At 43.8% G+C, this 16,729-nt stretch overlaps 1 protein-coding gene across 1 annotated transcript in view; it reads right to left on the bottom strand.

The window, feature by feature from the left end:
- The window catches only part of gad2 (glutamate decarboxylase 2), a 117,933-nt gene that overhangs the window by 9,718 nt on the left and 91,486 nt on the right, over positions 1–16,729 (bottom strand). The window contains exons 13-15 of the mRNA XM_067999087.1: positions 10,979–11,128; positions 7,757–7,864; positions 6,350–6,439 (exon numbers count right to left, since the gene is read on the bottom strand). Of these exons, the coding sequence (XP_067855188.1) occupies positions 6,350–6,439; positions 7,757–7,864; positions 10,979–11,128 (348 nt within the window). The remainder of the gene's footprint in view (positions 1–6,349; positions 6,440–7,756; positions 7,865–10,978; positions 11,129–16,729) is intronic.

Below are 16,729 nucleotides of genomic sequence, written 5' to 3'. Positions count from 1 at the left end.
CCTGACCAGTGCATTGATATCTTCCTGCAGTCTACAGCTATCCTCCTCACTATCAACCACACGGCCAACTTTTGTATCATCTGCAAACTTAATCATACCCTCTACATTTAAGTCCAAAGCATTAATATATTTCACAAAAAGCAAGGGACCTGGTACTGAGTCCTGTGAACCCCACTGGAAACAGTCTTCCAGTCACAAAAACACCCATCGACCATTAGCCTTTGCTTCTTGCCACTGAGCCAATTTTGGATCCAACTTGCCACTCTCCCTTGGATCCCATGGGCTTGTACTTTTTTGACCAGTCTGCCATGTGGGACCTTATCAAAAGCCTTGCTAACATCCATGCAGACTACATCAAATGCACTACACCCTCATCAACCCTCCTTGTTGCCGCCTCAAAAAATTCAATCAAGTTAGTCAGACTTGAATCAAATCCAAATTAATGGGAAACCCTCACTTCCTGTAGGGGGTTGATGTGATATTCATTTGGGTGGAATCTGCCCAGGTACCGGAGCTAGTAAGGATCAGACCACAGCTAACAGTCCCAGGATTTTGCTAATGCTGCCATGAACCTAACACCGGCAGATGTGCAAGACTGGTATAGGGATGATTTTTCTCTATGGGGTCACGCTTGGCCTCTGTTCTGCACCTTCCCATGGATGTCATGTTTGTCTTTATAAACACATTTTTATTTGCAGGAGAAGTTCTCAATAATTACAGATGATATAATTAATAGTCTTTGCTCCCCCTCTAGTGCCTGAATGAATACACTGCATCCCTCCCATCCTTTAAGATAGGCTGACAAAATAGAAAGGATATTCATCTCTGGTTGCATGGGTTTTCCATTTATCAACTAGCTGGGGAAGACTTAACTAAATAAAGCAATAATATGGAGTGACATCATACGTCACATTTTCTATCATTACTACAGTAGCAACGTTGGACATAAGGGGGTTTAATTTGGATAAGCCCCGAAAACGGAGGACAAGCCCGTTTACACGTCTACACGTTTTAACCCCGATGGAGGTGACAGTGCTGACCATCACGGGAAGGGGCATCGCTGAGGCCGTGTGCACTGGCGGTGCTGGAGGGATTGATGGTGAGTGTCTCTGCATACTTAATCCTCCTTCTCTCTTCCCACTTCTCCCTCATCCCACAATCTTTTCTGAATCACAAGCTGCAAATGATGTATGCACTCACTTCCTGCTTTCTCCTCTCCCCTCACCACAACCAAATGCTCGGTGCACTGGGAAGCCTTCCAGAAAACCTGCGCACAATGTCAAAGAGCATGGAGGAGTCCACCTCCAACTTGGCACATAGCTCAATGATCGACTCGCACTCCCTTATCGGCACATCACATTTGATCTAGCAGAGTCCAGGTGTTTTTCCCAGGCCTGGAGGAGCATGGCACCTTTTAGCTGCTGCAGCAGTAAAGACTTTCTGCATTCCCCCCCAAGCATGCCCTGGAGGAAGTCTGGCAAAAATCTTTAAATTAGGCTGACCCCAGGAAATTCATCAGAGTCAATGGTGCAACTATTGGAGGGACAGAATTTGCACCCCGTCACACTTATCGTGGCATAGCCATCAAAAGGACACTCCTGAAGCATACCTTTTCTTTTTAAATCAAGTAAGTAGATCTTCTAAGATAGAACATGCAAATTTTGAAGCAACACAGCACATAGATCTCCTTTGGTCTATTAATGTCAAATTTAAAAAAAAATTCTTGGAATGCGGGTGTCATTGGCAGGCCGATATTTATTGTCCATCCCTAGTTCCCTGAGAAGGTGGTGGTGACTCTTCTTCTTGAACCGCTGGCGGTTTGATACAACTGAATAGCTTGCTAGGCCACTTCAGAGGGCAGTTAAGACTCAACCACATTGGTGTCACATACAGGCCAGACCAGATAAGGATGACAGGTTTCCTTCCCTGAAGGACATTAGATTAGCCATCACTGCTTAGGTGACACAGTAAGGGGTGTAGCTAGGAGCAGAAAGTTGCAAAGGGACATTGATAGATTAAGTGAGTGGGCAAAACTGTGGCAGATGGTGTTCAACGTGGGGAAGTGCGAGGTCATCCACTTTGGACCTAAGAAAGAGATATCAGAGTATTTTCCAAATGATGAGAAGCTAGGAACTGTGGATGAACAGAGAGGTTTAGGGGTCCATGTACAGAAATCACTAAAAACTAGTTGACAGGTACAAAAAATAATTTAAAGGGCTAATGGAATGTTGGCCTTCATCTCACGGGGGCTGGAATACAAAGGGATGGAAGTTATGCTATAGTTGTATAAAGCTCTGGTTAGACCGCATCTGGGGTACTGCGTTCAGTTTTGGGCACAGCACCTCAGAAAGAATATGTTGGCCTTGGAGGGGGCGCGGTGCAGATTCACCAGAATGATACCGGGGCTAAAATGGTTAAATTATGAGGACAGGTTGCATAGACTAGGCTTGTATTCCCTCGAGTGTAGAAGATTAAGGGGTAGTCTAATTGAGGTGTTTAAGATAATTAAAGGATTTGATAGGGTCGATAGAGAGAAACTATTGCCTCCAGAATAAGGGGGCATAACCTTAAAATTAGAGCTAGGCTGTTCAGGGGTGATGTCAGAAAGCATTTCACACAAAGGGTAATGGAAATCTGGAACTCTCTTCCCCCAAAAAGCTACTGAGGCTAGGTCAATTGAAAATTTCAAAATTGAGATTGATAGATTTTTGTTAGGCATGGGTATTATGGGATATGCAACCAAGGTGGGTAAATGGAGTTAAGATACAGATCAACCATGATCTAATTGAATGGCAGAACAGGTTCGAGGGGCTGGATGGCCTACTCCTGTCCCTATGTTCCTAAATAGTGATTGCTTGATCTGAAGGTGGATGTGATGACATTTGTCTTTCCACTTTAAGTTGCTACTTTTAATTGATGGTCCTTAGAATGGTGCTATAATTCTAGCCAAATTGGAAATAAAATGGGAACAGTAAGTAACTGTGCCTAGAAGACTAACAACACCAGGAGAAGTGATTTTGTTTACCACAATCAGAACATTTTTTGCCATTTGAAGGACAAATGGCATTATGGGTGAATTTTCCACTGCAGTCGTAACACATATGATTAGAATTGACTGACTAGGCTATAATTTTGGCTCGGCATGATGTAGTTTATCCAATAGAAAGTGACTTGTTGCTTAGAATCCACATCTATGCACAACTGACAGCTAGTTCAAGTGTTTTGGCCAGTTCTAACAGCTCAACTAAGATGCTCCCTTTCTCAGGACTTGAAGGACGATATTTTTGAAAAACATCCTACTGTAATATTTGTCTTGGTTTCCCAGCCACCATCAAATAAACTAGATTTTGCTGCTTAACGTAAGCATGTGTAAAAAAACAGCAGCAGATTTATTCTTGCGTTTTCAGCCTGTTCAAAATATAATTAATTCATGTGTTGTATTTTTCTGGGGAATGAATGATCGGTTAGGGCTTTCATGGCCTTATCATTGTCTGCATAATTTCCAATGTCTGACAGTGTGTCAAATATATCTTGCAAATGTTTCTGCTACAATGCAACAGCATAGCTTTCTTTCACATAGTATAGGTGATATCAAAACTCATCACTCGAACTGTTTCACCCATTTCTCCCATCTTGAAGAGACTGGAATAAGGTTACCATATAGGTCGAATGTGGGGGGTATATGAGCTAATCCTGAGTCCATGTTACTAGAAGAACTGTACTGTTACTTGGATATAGATACATGGGATACAGTGGATCTGTGGTTATTGACTCATTTCAGGAACACATGGGCCTACAGCTAAGGGAAACCTGTGTAATGAATATAAGTTAATAAGTCACATTTGCACTTCCTGAACTTTTCCTTAATTCCTCCATATTATCCATGAACCATCTTTGCCACCAAAATATCACTGATTATTAATTTGCAGGAGAAGGCCTTGGTTGCTACATGTGACTCAATCACCGCATGATCTTAATTTCAACAGAAAACACTTAGGGCCCGATTTTAGCACCCGCTATCGGGTGTGTTCTCGGCGGGGGGGCCTCGAAAATCGTGAAATCCAGGATCCCGACCGGATCCCGCCCACTTCCGGGTTCCCCGCTGATGCGCCGGCGTGCGCGCACAGCCCCCGCTGGTGGGAATCCCGCAGGCAATTAAAGCCAGCGGGATGCCACTTGAGAGTATTTATTTAGCTATTTCAGGTCATTAACTGACCTGATTAAGGGACTGTGTGTGATTTTGGATCAACATGGGACTGTTTCCCACACTGGGGGAAACACTCCCAGATCGAATGGACGTGTTGCAGCCATCAGCCTGTGGCAGCTGCAAAGGTCCATTTGACAGGTGTGGGGGGGAGACCCTCACCCATTGCAGGAGGCCACTCTGTCACTTGGGACAAAGTTTGGCCTCCACCACCCTCCTCCTGACGGTCAAAGTCACCAACCTGCACACTTACCCCGGGGTCCGGAGACATGTACCTATCTTGCGGACCTCCTCAGATGTACATCTTGCGGATGAGGGCCGCCGTAGCTGCAGTCATGACCTCCTCGGAGGGCGAACAGCATCACCAGCCTCGCCATCCACGCCGTCCACCTCTGACACATGGAGCTCCACAACAGAGTGCTGTGACACATCCACCTGTACAGCAGGAGGGAGGGCTACCACAGAGAGAGATGCGTCGCAGAGGGCACTACCCTCGCTACAGGTTCCACAGACTGAGGCTCAGCCTCCTGGACCTCTCTGAGCAGCAGTGCACACGGAGGCTCAGAGTCACTCGACATGTAGTCGTGGACATCTGCAGCCTCTTTCATGCCGAGCTGCTCCTGGCTGGCCCGTGCACCATCTTCCTACCTGTCGCTGTCAAAGTCACCACTGCCCTCAACAACTTCTCCTCCACAGCCTTCCAGGGTGCAACCGGGGACATCCCCGATGTCTCTCAGTCGTCTGCGCAGAAGAGCCCTGCAAATACACCTACACCCACTCTGCAGTGACACAATGTGTGGCATCAGTGGTGGGTCCTCATAGTGATACCCAGGAGCGGGCATTATTGCACAAACCGGACAGGATTCGCGAAAACATGGCAGTAGTGGTGCCAATATAATGTGTGATGTGAGTTGTTCTGAAATTCAATAGAAGTAACAACCATGACAAACCCTCAAACAACCTTGTGCATCCCCTTCATGCTCACCACACATTTGCCTTACGCTGCCTACTGCACATATGTGATGCATGCCCTGTGGCTGCAGTACAGGTGGTGGCAGGTTGAGTGAGGCTGGCCGTGAGAGAGATGCACGAGAGGGTGAGTATGGGATAGAGCCATGAGATTGTATGAGGATTGGGTTGCGTGGTAGTGGCGGGGTGAGTACTGGCGAGGTGAGTAGGTGCAGGTAAGATGAGGATGGGGTTTGAGTGGGTATGAGGGGTGATGTGACAGAGTAGTGTTGGCAGTGCCGAAGGAGATGTGGGGTGGGGGCAGTGATGTGGCAGACGGAGTGTAGGGGAAAGACTACGTGTACTCACTATGGCTGACCTACGGAGGTCATTGGACCGCCTCCTGCACTGTGTGCAGGTGGGCGATATGTTGGTGGCGCAGGTGACCCCCTCTGCCACCTCGAGCCAGGCCTTCCTGGTGGCAGAGGCAGGCCGCTTCCTCCCGCCCGCCGGGTCGAAGATCTCTGTCCTCCCCCTCCTTCTCACCCCATGTATTGATACCTGGGGTGAGGCATCATTAAACTGGGAGCAGCCTTCCCCCTGGGCTGCTCCATGCAGTCATCTTTGCTATTTGTTGCAGCATCTGTCAGTGGAGGACTGCCCCTTTAAATAGAGCACCTCCAGCTGACAGATCTTACTGTGCATGCGCAGCCCGCCCGACGCGCAGACCAGCAGCGGGGAACCCGGAGGAGCAGGTAAGTGGCTCCAATTAGTGCGTTGCCTGCTACGATCGCGCGGGAAACCCACTAATTTCACCGGGCGCGTTACCCACACGCCCGCTTGCCCACCCGCCGAGAACCCGCACCCCTGCTAAAATCGGGCCCTTAGTTTCCCCCTCTAGTATCCGGATGAATACACTACAACAGTGCTAGGTCTGAGATCAGGAACTCAGTGGCATAAGATCAAATTTATTTCAACCACTGCAGTGATGTCACATACTGGTGCTCCAATCTTATTGTTTGTATTAATTCTCTAGAATGATCTATGTTGCAATATTCAATTAACTTACTGAGACAATCCCTTCCCCTCACCTTTACACAATAGTAATCCCGCTTAATTGCCACACCTTATTCTCTGATAGATTGGAAAACCTAAATTACATTTGTCTTGACACAAGATAAATGAAAACTGGCTTACCTTCATGAGCAAACTCCTTCGTTCTTCATTATCTGGTAGGTGGCGAATACTGTGAGGCAAATACCAGAAGCAGACATTGGTGTGCTGTGGCTGAACAACAGAAACAGGGCAAAACTGATCATTCGGGAAGAACAGGAAGAAGCTGAGTATTAAACTGCGTAAAATGAATAGCAACTACTTAAAGAATTTTAGAATACATCCAACCCTTCATTAAATGATATTTAAATTTATCAAACAATATTCATTTAAATGGTTTTATTCAGCTTCATATATACTAAAGAAATGGTTGCACGGAGAGAAGGTTTCCTCTGTGTGCGTTTTATAACAAAAACACAAATTGTATATGATTCCACTACACATAATGAAGCAGAGGAAATCTTCCCTCTGATTCTTACTCTGATTTTTACATTGATTATTATTCTGATTCATGCTCTGATTGTTACTTTAATTCTTATGATTGTTACTGTCTTGCTCTGATTTTTACCTTAATTCATGCTGACTGTTACTCTGAATCTGGCACTGAATTTTACATTGATTCTTGCCTGAATTATTACTCTAATTCTTACTCTTGGCTGACACTCTTTTAATTTTACAATTGTGACTGTGTGCTTTTTCTTATATTCTAGAGCAGGAATTGTGAGGCTGCACTGTTGGTATGGAGCCTCACTAGACATGTAGGCCCCAATTCTGCACCCCACATTCACAGCTCGCGAAGCTCACAATTCCTGTCTTTCTAAGTTAGTATTCCATTTAGCTCGACTGTCAGAGGTGTAGACAGTTATTATATCTTTAATCTTAGAGCTGTAATTGTTCTTTACTTACAGATCAGACAGTAAGGTTTGAGATAACATCCAAGAATGAATGGTAAAAGGTTATTATTTTCATAAATTCTGCCATGCTTGTGTTGTTGCATTTCTTGGCCCTGTCTTATACCAAAACAATTACTGATGTAGTAACCCCCTCCTCCCATCTCTCAGAGGCAGCTCAGCAGGATCAGAAGGCTGCGAAACAGCTCTGTGAAATGAATGGTAGTTCAGAGGGAACGGGCAGATTGTCTAGCTCAGGGGCAGCAGCTCGCAGGTATGACAAGCAGCTTAGGAGGTCAAGGGCAGCTCAGAATGCTGAAAGCTGGCTCAGCAGCAGAAGTAATACATGGTTTAGCACAACTAGAAAAAAATATCTGCTGTACTTTATCAAAATATAACATTACTTGTTGCATTGGTTGTATATGCTAACAGAAATGTTTGCATGTTGCAGCTTGAGCAAACTGTATTTAATGACATATTTATATTTAGTGTCAAATAGGTTTTTGCATGTTCTTCATTTGATGGAGTTTGATTTTAAACGTGTAAAACATTAGATGCTCTTTTTTGTCTGTAGTAATTGAAAAAAATAATTCAAACATACTTTCCCATCAAGCACCATTTCGAATCCTTCTCTGTTCCTTATTTTATTGTACAAGTAATCAGAGAGGTCCAAACACTTGTCAATTTGTGCCTCAAATCCCATGGTGCCCTGCAAGAAAGGTGAAACTTCAGTTTGCCTTTAGTCAGTCATGATGCAAACACATTTACAAACCATCAAAGACCTTTAGAAGTTATCTGCTTCTCCAAGTTGGGTTTTTCTATACCAGCAACCATCCACAGTCAAGTGTGGGTGCGGGGAGGTGGAGGAGGAAGCTAGATGACCTGTTCCCAGGTCTGGATCAGTTCCATTCTGAAACCCTAACACAGGAGGTAAGTAACAGAGATCAAAGATGACTCTCTCCTACTGTGGGAACGTGGCTGGCCTTTGCTCACTACTTCTCCACGGTAATGCCATGCAAAATGTAGTAACACGTGAAGGATCCTAGCACCAGCTTGTCTCAATTCATAAGAAATTCTACATTTTATCTTTTTATATGAATTTGTAGCTAGGCCAAGTAGTGCAACAAATTTGTCACAAACTGCACTTCTGTTAGCAGCTTTCTGAAGAGAATTCTTTGTCTTTGACTTTGTGTTTAAGAGGCATCAGGAATACATAAACCCTATTTCAAGTGTTGCTGCCAGGTTCAAAGAAAGATTCTTCTGTTTCTATTGATTACCTGTAGCCATTCTCCTCTCAGGACAAAATGGTATGTTTGTTTTCTCAGACAGTGTGGCTTATTTTGATCCCCCTACTGCCCCAATGTTTGGCAGGAACTGGGCAGTGAAATCAAAAATCATGGAAAGGGACTTACCTCCCTGTTATCGCCAACATCCTGCACGCTCCCCCTTTGGCCCAAGCTGAGAAACAGGTGGCAGCCCCATAAAGTTATACTATTCAGGATGTTATGATGTACATAGGACCCTGTACCATTTTGCAGTTCCAATAGGTGGGCGTACGCTGTGCAAGCCCCACCCAGTGGGGTAGCTTAACCAGCCATCCTTAAAGGGACAGCTGGAGGCTGTTCGAAAACATTAAAGGTAAGTTTGTTTAATGAAAGGTCTCGCCTGTTTCCAGATGCTCCGCGCAGCCCCCCCACCCCGCCCACCAAATAGAGAATGCTGTCTCGGATCCGCGGAGAAGCAGTTGGATATTATGCCCCTTCCGCCTCCCTCCAATCAGCGACTTGGCTGTCAGCGTTCCAAATGTGCGCGCAGCTCGCCGTGAATATTAAAATGAGGCCCATGAAAATGGTGTGGGCCTCCAAGAAAGTTCATCAAAAATAAATCAACCCCAATGTGTGTTAATAAGAATCAGACTGTAATGGCTGTCCCATCAGGGTGTTCTGCTGAATCACAAAACTCTATGCCATTGTGGCAGAGTTTGACCTGAATAAATAAGAATCTACTTGAAATCAGGTATTCAAGTGGTAGCCCTTATGCGTTTGAAACAGTGCGGATCGGGAGTAAATATGAAAGCTGTGGCAATTGCTCTAATTAACATAATTAATCAGTTTAGCTACATTGTAGTATAAGTCAGGACTCCGATGTCCAATAAGCCCATGTATGGTCTATAAACTCAGTTGATAATTCTCGAAAAAAACAGTTTATAAGGATTCCGAACAGCTTGCATTGTTGACCTCAGAAAACAGTTTTGAAGAATGTATTGTTGTTTTTATCTGCTTTTTCCTCCAATATAATTTTTCATATCAATAAAGGTGAATCAGTAGCTTTAGTCTGAACTGCATGATCTGTCAGTATGATATTCTCCTGCTGGTTTGGAGCGATCAGAAGAATAGAATGATATCCTACAACAATTCCAACACATATCCCATTGTCTGCTGTCACAGATATTTGGCACATAAAGTAAAGTTTTGAGTCATTGGAAGTGCAGGCTTGGCCATAAAAAATGACTTTTGTGGAGAATTAAGGAACATTGGGAATTAGGCTGAATTGTAATACAAAGTTGCAGCATTCTGTGAAGCTCCAACACACTGCTAAACCATGCCACAAAGCTATATCATTTCAAATAATAAAACAATAATCAGGAAATGGAGGGTGTGTTATTATCTGCCTACACGCTCACTTGCTTTGTTCTTTTAACTCACTACCCTCCCAATGTTACAGATCACTTCATCCCACGCACCATTCAAGAGGACTGGTAGCAGACCGGCTCTCAAGCCTATATCAATCCATTTCATAAACTGGCTTGTAGGAGATGCACTTCATTAGGGTGAGTCATCTAACCATTTCTTCTCAAAGAGCATAGATTCTTCCTAGCAACGTTCTTTGATGGAGAAACAACAACAACTAGCATTCATATAGCACCTTTAATGTAGAAAAACTTCCCAAGGTGCTTTACAGAGGTGTAATCAGAAAGAACAAAATGGATACTGAGCCAAAAAAGGAGATATTAGGAGGGGTGACCAAAAGCTGGCCAAAGAGGTGGGGTTCGAGGATGGTGTTAAAGGAGGAGAAAGAGGTGGAGAGGCAGAGGAGTTTAGGGAGGGAATTCTAGAGCGTGAGGCCTCGGCGGTTGAAGGCAAGGATGTCAATGATAGGACAAAGGGAAGTGGGGATGCACAAGGGGCCAGTGTCACAGGAACGGAGAGTTTTGGGGAGGTGTAGGGCTGGAGGAGATTACAGAAATTGGGAGGGGCGAGGCTATAAAGGGCTACGAGGATAAGAATTTTAAATTTGAGGCAATGGTGGGACTAGGAGCCAATGTAGGCCAGCAAGGACAGGGATGATGGGTGAGTGCAACTTGATGCGGGATAGGATACGGGCAGCAGAGGTTTGGATAGCTGAAGATTAGAATATTCGAGTCTGGAGGTGGCAAAGGCATGGATGAGCGTTTCAGCAGCAGATGGGCTGGAAATCTTGCCTCCCACAACCATGCAGCTCTCTCAGCTTGTCTTGAGCAATGCAATGGGAGCAATGTTAAAGTATTCATGCGAGCTGACCTGCTCTGTTGTGTGAGGGCTGCTCATTGGGCACTGGCACATGCAGCACCTGATGAATAGCAATGCTGGCACATCCCTACTGTGTGGGACAATCATTGGTCTGACTCTGCATTACACAGTGATATACCAAACCTGGTCAGCGCACTACATACAATGAAATATCAAATTCAAAAAAAGTGAACGTGAAAAATCCATTAGATATCACAATACGTGCTTTTTTTCTTTGTTCACTTGAAGAAAATACAATTAATTGAAAAGCCTACCTTAGCTCTCCACATCAGCCACAATTTAAAAATGTCCACATGCCGTCCACACTGCAATGCCTTGTCTCCAGTGTCATAGGACAGATCGTACTGCTTGTCAGGTTGGAAGAGGTAGCAAGCATTCATCTGATTACAATTCTGGAGCAACCCCTGCAAAAGGATCAAACGAGTGTGAATATGAGCTGTGTCAGCTGGACCTCACAGCTCAAAGTCCACTGCATGTATAGGGCTAAGAACCTAAAACCAAATAAAGATTTAAAACCTAGAAAGCTGTTGTTAATGGTGTATCAACTTTGCCGCACAAAGGATGATCCCTCCACTATCCTGAAAGCCAGAATTCACAGGATAACATTTGGGACCTAAACATTCCTTCAAACAATAAAACTCCTACCCTACAAGTATGTAAAAAGGAAGAGAGTAGCAAAAGCAAATGATGGTCCCTTAGAGGCTGAGACAGGAGAAATTATAATGGGGAATAAGGAAATGGCAGAGACATTAAACAAATATTTTGTATCTGTCTTAACATTAGAAGACACAAAAAGCATACCAAAATAATGGGGAGCAAAGGGGCTAATGAAAGTAATGAATAACAGTAGAAAAAAAGTACTAGAGAAACTAAGGGGACTGGACTACTAGATTGATTCCTGGAATGAGAGGGTTGTCTCATGAGGAGAGATTGAGTAGAATGGGCCTATACTCTCTGGAGTTTAGAAGAATGAAAGGTAATCTCATTGAAACATATAAGATTCTGAGGGGGCTTGACAGAGTAGATGCTGAGAGGTTGTTTCCCCTGGTTGGAGAGTCTAGAACTAGGGGGCATAGTCTCAGGATAAGGTGTCGGCCATTTAAAACTGAGATGAGGAAGAATTTCTTCACTCAGAGGGCTGTGGATCTTTGGAATTCTCTACCCCACAGGGCTGTGGCTGCTGAGTCATTGAATATGTTCAAGGCTGAGATAGGTAGATTTTTGGACTGTAGGGGAATCAAGGGATACGGGGATCGGGCGGGAAGCTGGAGTTGACGTCGAAGATCAGCCATGATCTTATTCAATGGCAGAGCAGGCTCAAGGGGCCGTATGGCCTACTCCCGCTCCTATTTCTTGTGCTCTTATGACTAAAAGCTGACCAATCCCCTGGACCTGATGGCCTACATCCTTCTAAAAGAGGTGGCTGCAGAGATAGTGGATGCAGCGGTTGTGATCTTCCAAAATTCCCAAGATTCTAGAACGGACCCAGTGGATTGGAAGGTAGCAAATGTAACACTGCCATTCAAGAAAGGAGGGAGAGAGAAAACAGGGAACTACAGGCCAGTTAGCCTGACATCAGTCGTCGAGAAAAAGCAGGAATCCATTATTAAGGAAGTGGTCACACAGCACTTAGAAAATCATAATATGATTAGGCAGAGTCAACATGGTTTTATGAAAGGGAAATCATGTTTAACAAATTAATTAGAGTTCTTTGAGGATGTAACTAGCAGGGTAGATAAAGGGGAACCAGTGGATGTAGCATATTTGGATTTTCAAGAGCATTCAGTAAGGTGCCACATAATAGGTTATCACCCAAGATAATAGCTCATAGGGTTGGGGGTAATATATTAGCACGGATAGAGGATTGGTTAACGGACAGAAAACAGAGATTAGGAATAAACGGGTAATTTTCAGGTTGGCAGGCCGTAACCAGTGGGGTGCTGCAAGGATCACTGCTTGGGCCTTGGGCTATTTACAATCTATATTAATGACTTAGATGAAGAGACCGAGTGTAATGTATCCAAGTTTGCTGACGATACAAAGCTAGGTGGGAAAGTAAGCTGTAAGGAAGACACAAGAGTCTGCAAAGGGATATAGACAGGTTAAGTGAGTGGGCAAGAAGGCGGCAGATGGAGTATAATGTGGGGAAATGTGAGGTTATTCACTTTGGTAGGAAGAATAGAAAAGCAGAATATTTTTTACATAGTGAGAAACTATTAAATGTTGGTGTTTAGAGAGATCTGAGTGCCCTCTTACAAGAAACACAAAAAGTTAGCATGCAGGTACAGCAAGCAATTAGGAAGGCAAATGGCATGTTGGTCTTTATTGCAAGGGGGTTGGAGTGCAAGAGTAAGGAAGTCTTGCTACAACTGTTCGGGGCTTTGTTGAGACCACAGCTGGAGTACTGTGTACAGTTTTAGTCTCCTTATCTAAGGAAGGATTATATGTGCCTTAGACAACAAAAGTTCACTAGATTGATTCCTGGGATAAGAGGGTTGTCCTATGATGAGAGATTGAGTAAAATGGGCTGATATTCTCTTGAGTTTAGAAGAATGAGAGGTGATCTCATTGAAACATATAAGATTCTGAGGAGGCTTGACAGGGTAGATGCTGAGAAGTTGTTTCCCCTGGCTGGAGAGTCCAGAGGGCATAGTCTCAGGATAAGGGATCAGCCATTTGAGACTGAGGTGGGGAGGAATTTCTTCACTCAGAGGGTTGTGAATCTTAGGAATTCTCTACCCCAGACGGCTGTGGATGTTGAGTTGTTGAGTATATTCAGTGCTGAGATAGATAGATTTTCGGACTCTAGAGGAATCAAGGGATACAGGGATCGGGCAGGAAAGTGGAGTTGAGGTTGAAGAATTAAAAAAGACAAGGGAGAAGGTGGAAAAGCAGTGAAAATGTAAGGAATGTATGAGGCAGAGGGGAGGAGAGAAAGAAGAGATAGTAATGGAGAGTGAAGAAAAATACAAAAATAGCCAAATAAGAAGAAAATTGGGTTAAGTATTTCAAACAGGACAACTAATCGTACAATTTGAATAGATTATAGCCATTGGGACTATTTGAACTTTGTATGAATAATATCCCTAGTGGGACTGAACATGACTGGAATGAGAACACTGTACTATCTACATGATATTGTGACATTTACATTTTTTTTTGAATAGGAAGCAAAATTGCATATTAAAAAAAACTTCCCTCCCTTATCTGTTCTTTTGCCAAATAACACCTGTGAACTGATTTGCTGCTGCCATTACCTGATTTGCTCATCAACAGAACCTTATTGAAAATCAGTAGGAATTAAATTTTAATTAGCTTAATCATTTCAAACAGCACAGACAATAATGAAGTGATCTGTACAGGGTATTATTGAATGTAGTAAATGTTCCCATGAATTATCCTGGCTTTGAATCATTCCCCAGGACCAGTCCCTATTTTCTAATCAGCTTCACAGTTTCCACATTTTTTATTATCTCTTTAAATTACCTTTACTATCATGTATTTTTTCCCTTGTCAAACTTCCAAATGTTAACTGATTTTCTACTTCTGTGACAAAAATAACTTTACATAACAAAATTTAAAAATGTCATACTCCTTCACGCAGTCCAGCTGCTTGATGGTAATAATCAGAGTCACTAATGCTGTGTTTCAAATAACTGGACCCAATAAAAGCAGCTGCAGCTGGCTGGGGCGGAGCCTCCTGAGAGATGCAGATTTCCGTTTAGGATTCAGTCCCCACAATATTTGGATGGTAGGAGGTTGGCAGCACAAGCTTCCAATCTGCACTTGTGATTTTTTTGCTTTCCTGCTTATTCCAGGAATCTGTGTTTTGGGAATACTTTACCCATTTTCTTGATATCTGCCATTACTTCTCCCACCTGTCCCATTTTCCTCTGGCATTACTTTTTCCATCTACTGCAGTTCATGTAATCAAGGAAAAAAAAAACCCAGGATGTGCACAGACTGAACTATGGTGATGGCAGGGCTAGCCTCCGCTGCCAGTTATAGCTCCACACTACGAGGAACACTGAAAGTCAGGTTGGTTTGAGAGACTAACCTGCCCATTCTCAAGAGGCTTCATCTTACCATTAGTGTTGAAATGAGAGAGACAATCAGAGATCTTGTGGGAAGCCATTCTCATTATTACTAACAGGGAGAAATCCCACAGATGATTCTGCGCTGGCCACTGCCAGCAGGACAGTCTGTTTAGATACTGGGGGTGAAATGGGCCTTCGGTGAAAGTGCAAAATGGGTGATCGAGAATCGGCAGCCCGTTTTTACACCGAGCCCGACTTTCTTTTCCATTGACTTCAATAGAAAAGAAAATCCAATGTGGTATAAATCGGGCAGCTGAATCACTATCGCCATTTTGCGCTTTCGCCAAAGACCAATTTCACCCTCAATGAGTGGTGGTTGCATTTTTCTGATTACAATTCAACATTTTTTCAGAGAAGCGATTGAAAGTTAAGAAATGTTCAAGCTGTAAAATTTTTGATCTGACAACACACTAAACAGCAAGCAGAAAATATCTCACAAATACCAGCATGCGTTGCACAAACTTTCTTCTTTCTTAGAAAGATTTAAAAATGCTTAGAAAGCATTTATATAGCATCTTAAGAATGTTTCAAATTACTTCACAACCAATGGATAACTTTTGATGTGCGGTCACTGTTGTCATGTAGGCTAATACGGTAGATAATTTGCACAGAGTAATGTCTGAGAATATTGGCCAGGAGACGGGTGAACTCCTTGCTTTTTGAATACCGTCATAGGATCTTTTACATACATCAGAACAAGCAGACAGTGCTTTGGTTTAATGTCTCATCTAAATGATGGTACCTCTAACAGTGTAGCATTCCCTTGCCACTGCACTGCACTGCACTGTCAGCCTAGATTATCTGCTCAGGTTCTGGAGTGGGACTTGGGCCACAACTTTCTAATTCAGAGGCGAGAATTGAGCCAAACTAAAACTTTAAACAAGTTTCTAAATGAGGACATTCAAATTTCCAATTTTCTCCTTTTCTTCCTTCATTTCCTAAAGCCACTGGCCCCAAATTCCATAGGCTGGAGAGGTTGGACAGCAGGCACATCACCTGCTGGGGGTGTTGGAATTTGGGGTGAAACTAGGGTTTGCCAGGATTTCACCCCATGTAACCAGAGTCGTAAATTCCAGTCAGGAAGAGTGGACAAGTCTTCTGCCCATCTCCTCATGTCAAGGGAACATGTTTAGGGGTATTCTTGGCTACCATAGAAATTCCACCCTTCATGCCCCTATAAGGCCCAGCTGAGAGCTGGTGGAAGTTCCACTGAGGGCCTTACTAGGATACCAAGACCATGCAGGATCAAAGGTAATTGATTCCAGAAGGGATTAATTCTGTTCAGAAAGAGGCACCTTTTCTCCCTTGGGAGCAGACAAAAAGTTTACTCGTTATCTCTTCAGCCTTTCTCAGGCCTCAAGACCGTCCTTGGTGTGGCAGGGCACTGTTCTAACTTTCTTGCCGGTGGAAAGGGGCAGGTGCTACTGATGCACTCAAAATGTTAATAATCCTTGCCCCACAGTTTGGGAAGAGATCTTTGTCCAGGTCCATCAGCAGCTGAGAGTTCCACTCCACTGCACTCCCATCAGGAAAATGGGAGTTCTGGAATTTCACTCCTCCCGACTTTTTCCGGAATGCGATTGCATAAGTACTGACGCCCCTCAGGTGCCTGGTCCTAGTGACCGTTCTTCATGCAAGTACCAAGACAGTGAGTGGCGGCAGCCTATTTGACTGTGAAGAAAGTCACACTCGAGCTCCATCCTATACTCAGCCAATGTTGCCAAATACACACATAAATTTTCTAGCTGGGTCACTGAATAACTATCAGGAACAGAGAGCCTAGGTTGATTTTCTCCTACCTAATCTGGGAGTGCTGAACCAATTGTGGTGCCACTACCACTGCCTTGGGCGAGATCATCAATGTCAGCACAGAGATTACATAGAATCATACAGCGCAGAAGGAGGCCT

The sequence above is a fragment of the Heptranchias perlo genome, chromosome 2 (genome assembly GCF_035084215.1).
Source record: "Heptranchias perlo isolate sHepPer1 chromosome 2, sHepPer1.hap1, whole genome shotgun sequence".
NCBI lineage: Eukaryota > Metazoa > Chordata > Chondrichthyes > Hexanchiformes > Hexanchidae > Heptranchias > Heptranchias perlo.
This window is presented reverse-complemented; position numbering and strand designations above follow the sequence as displayed.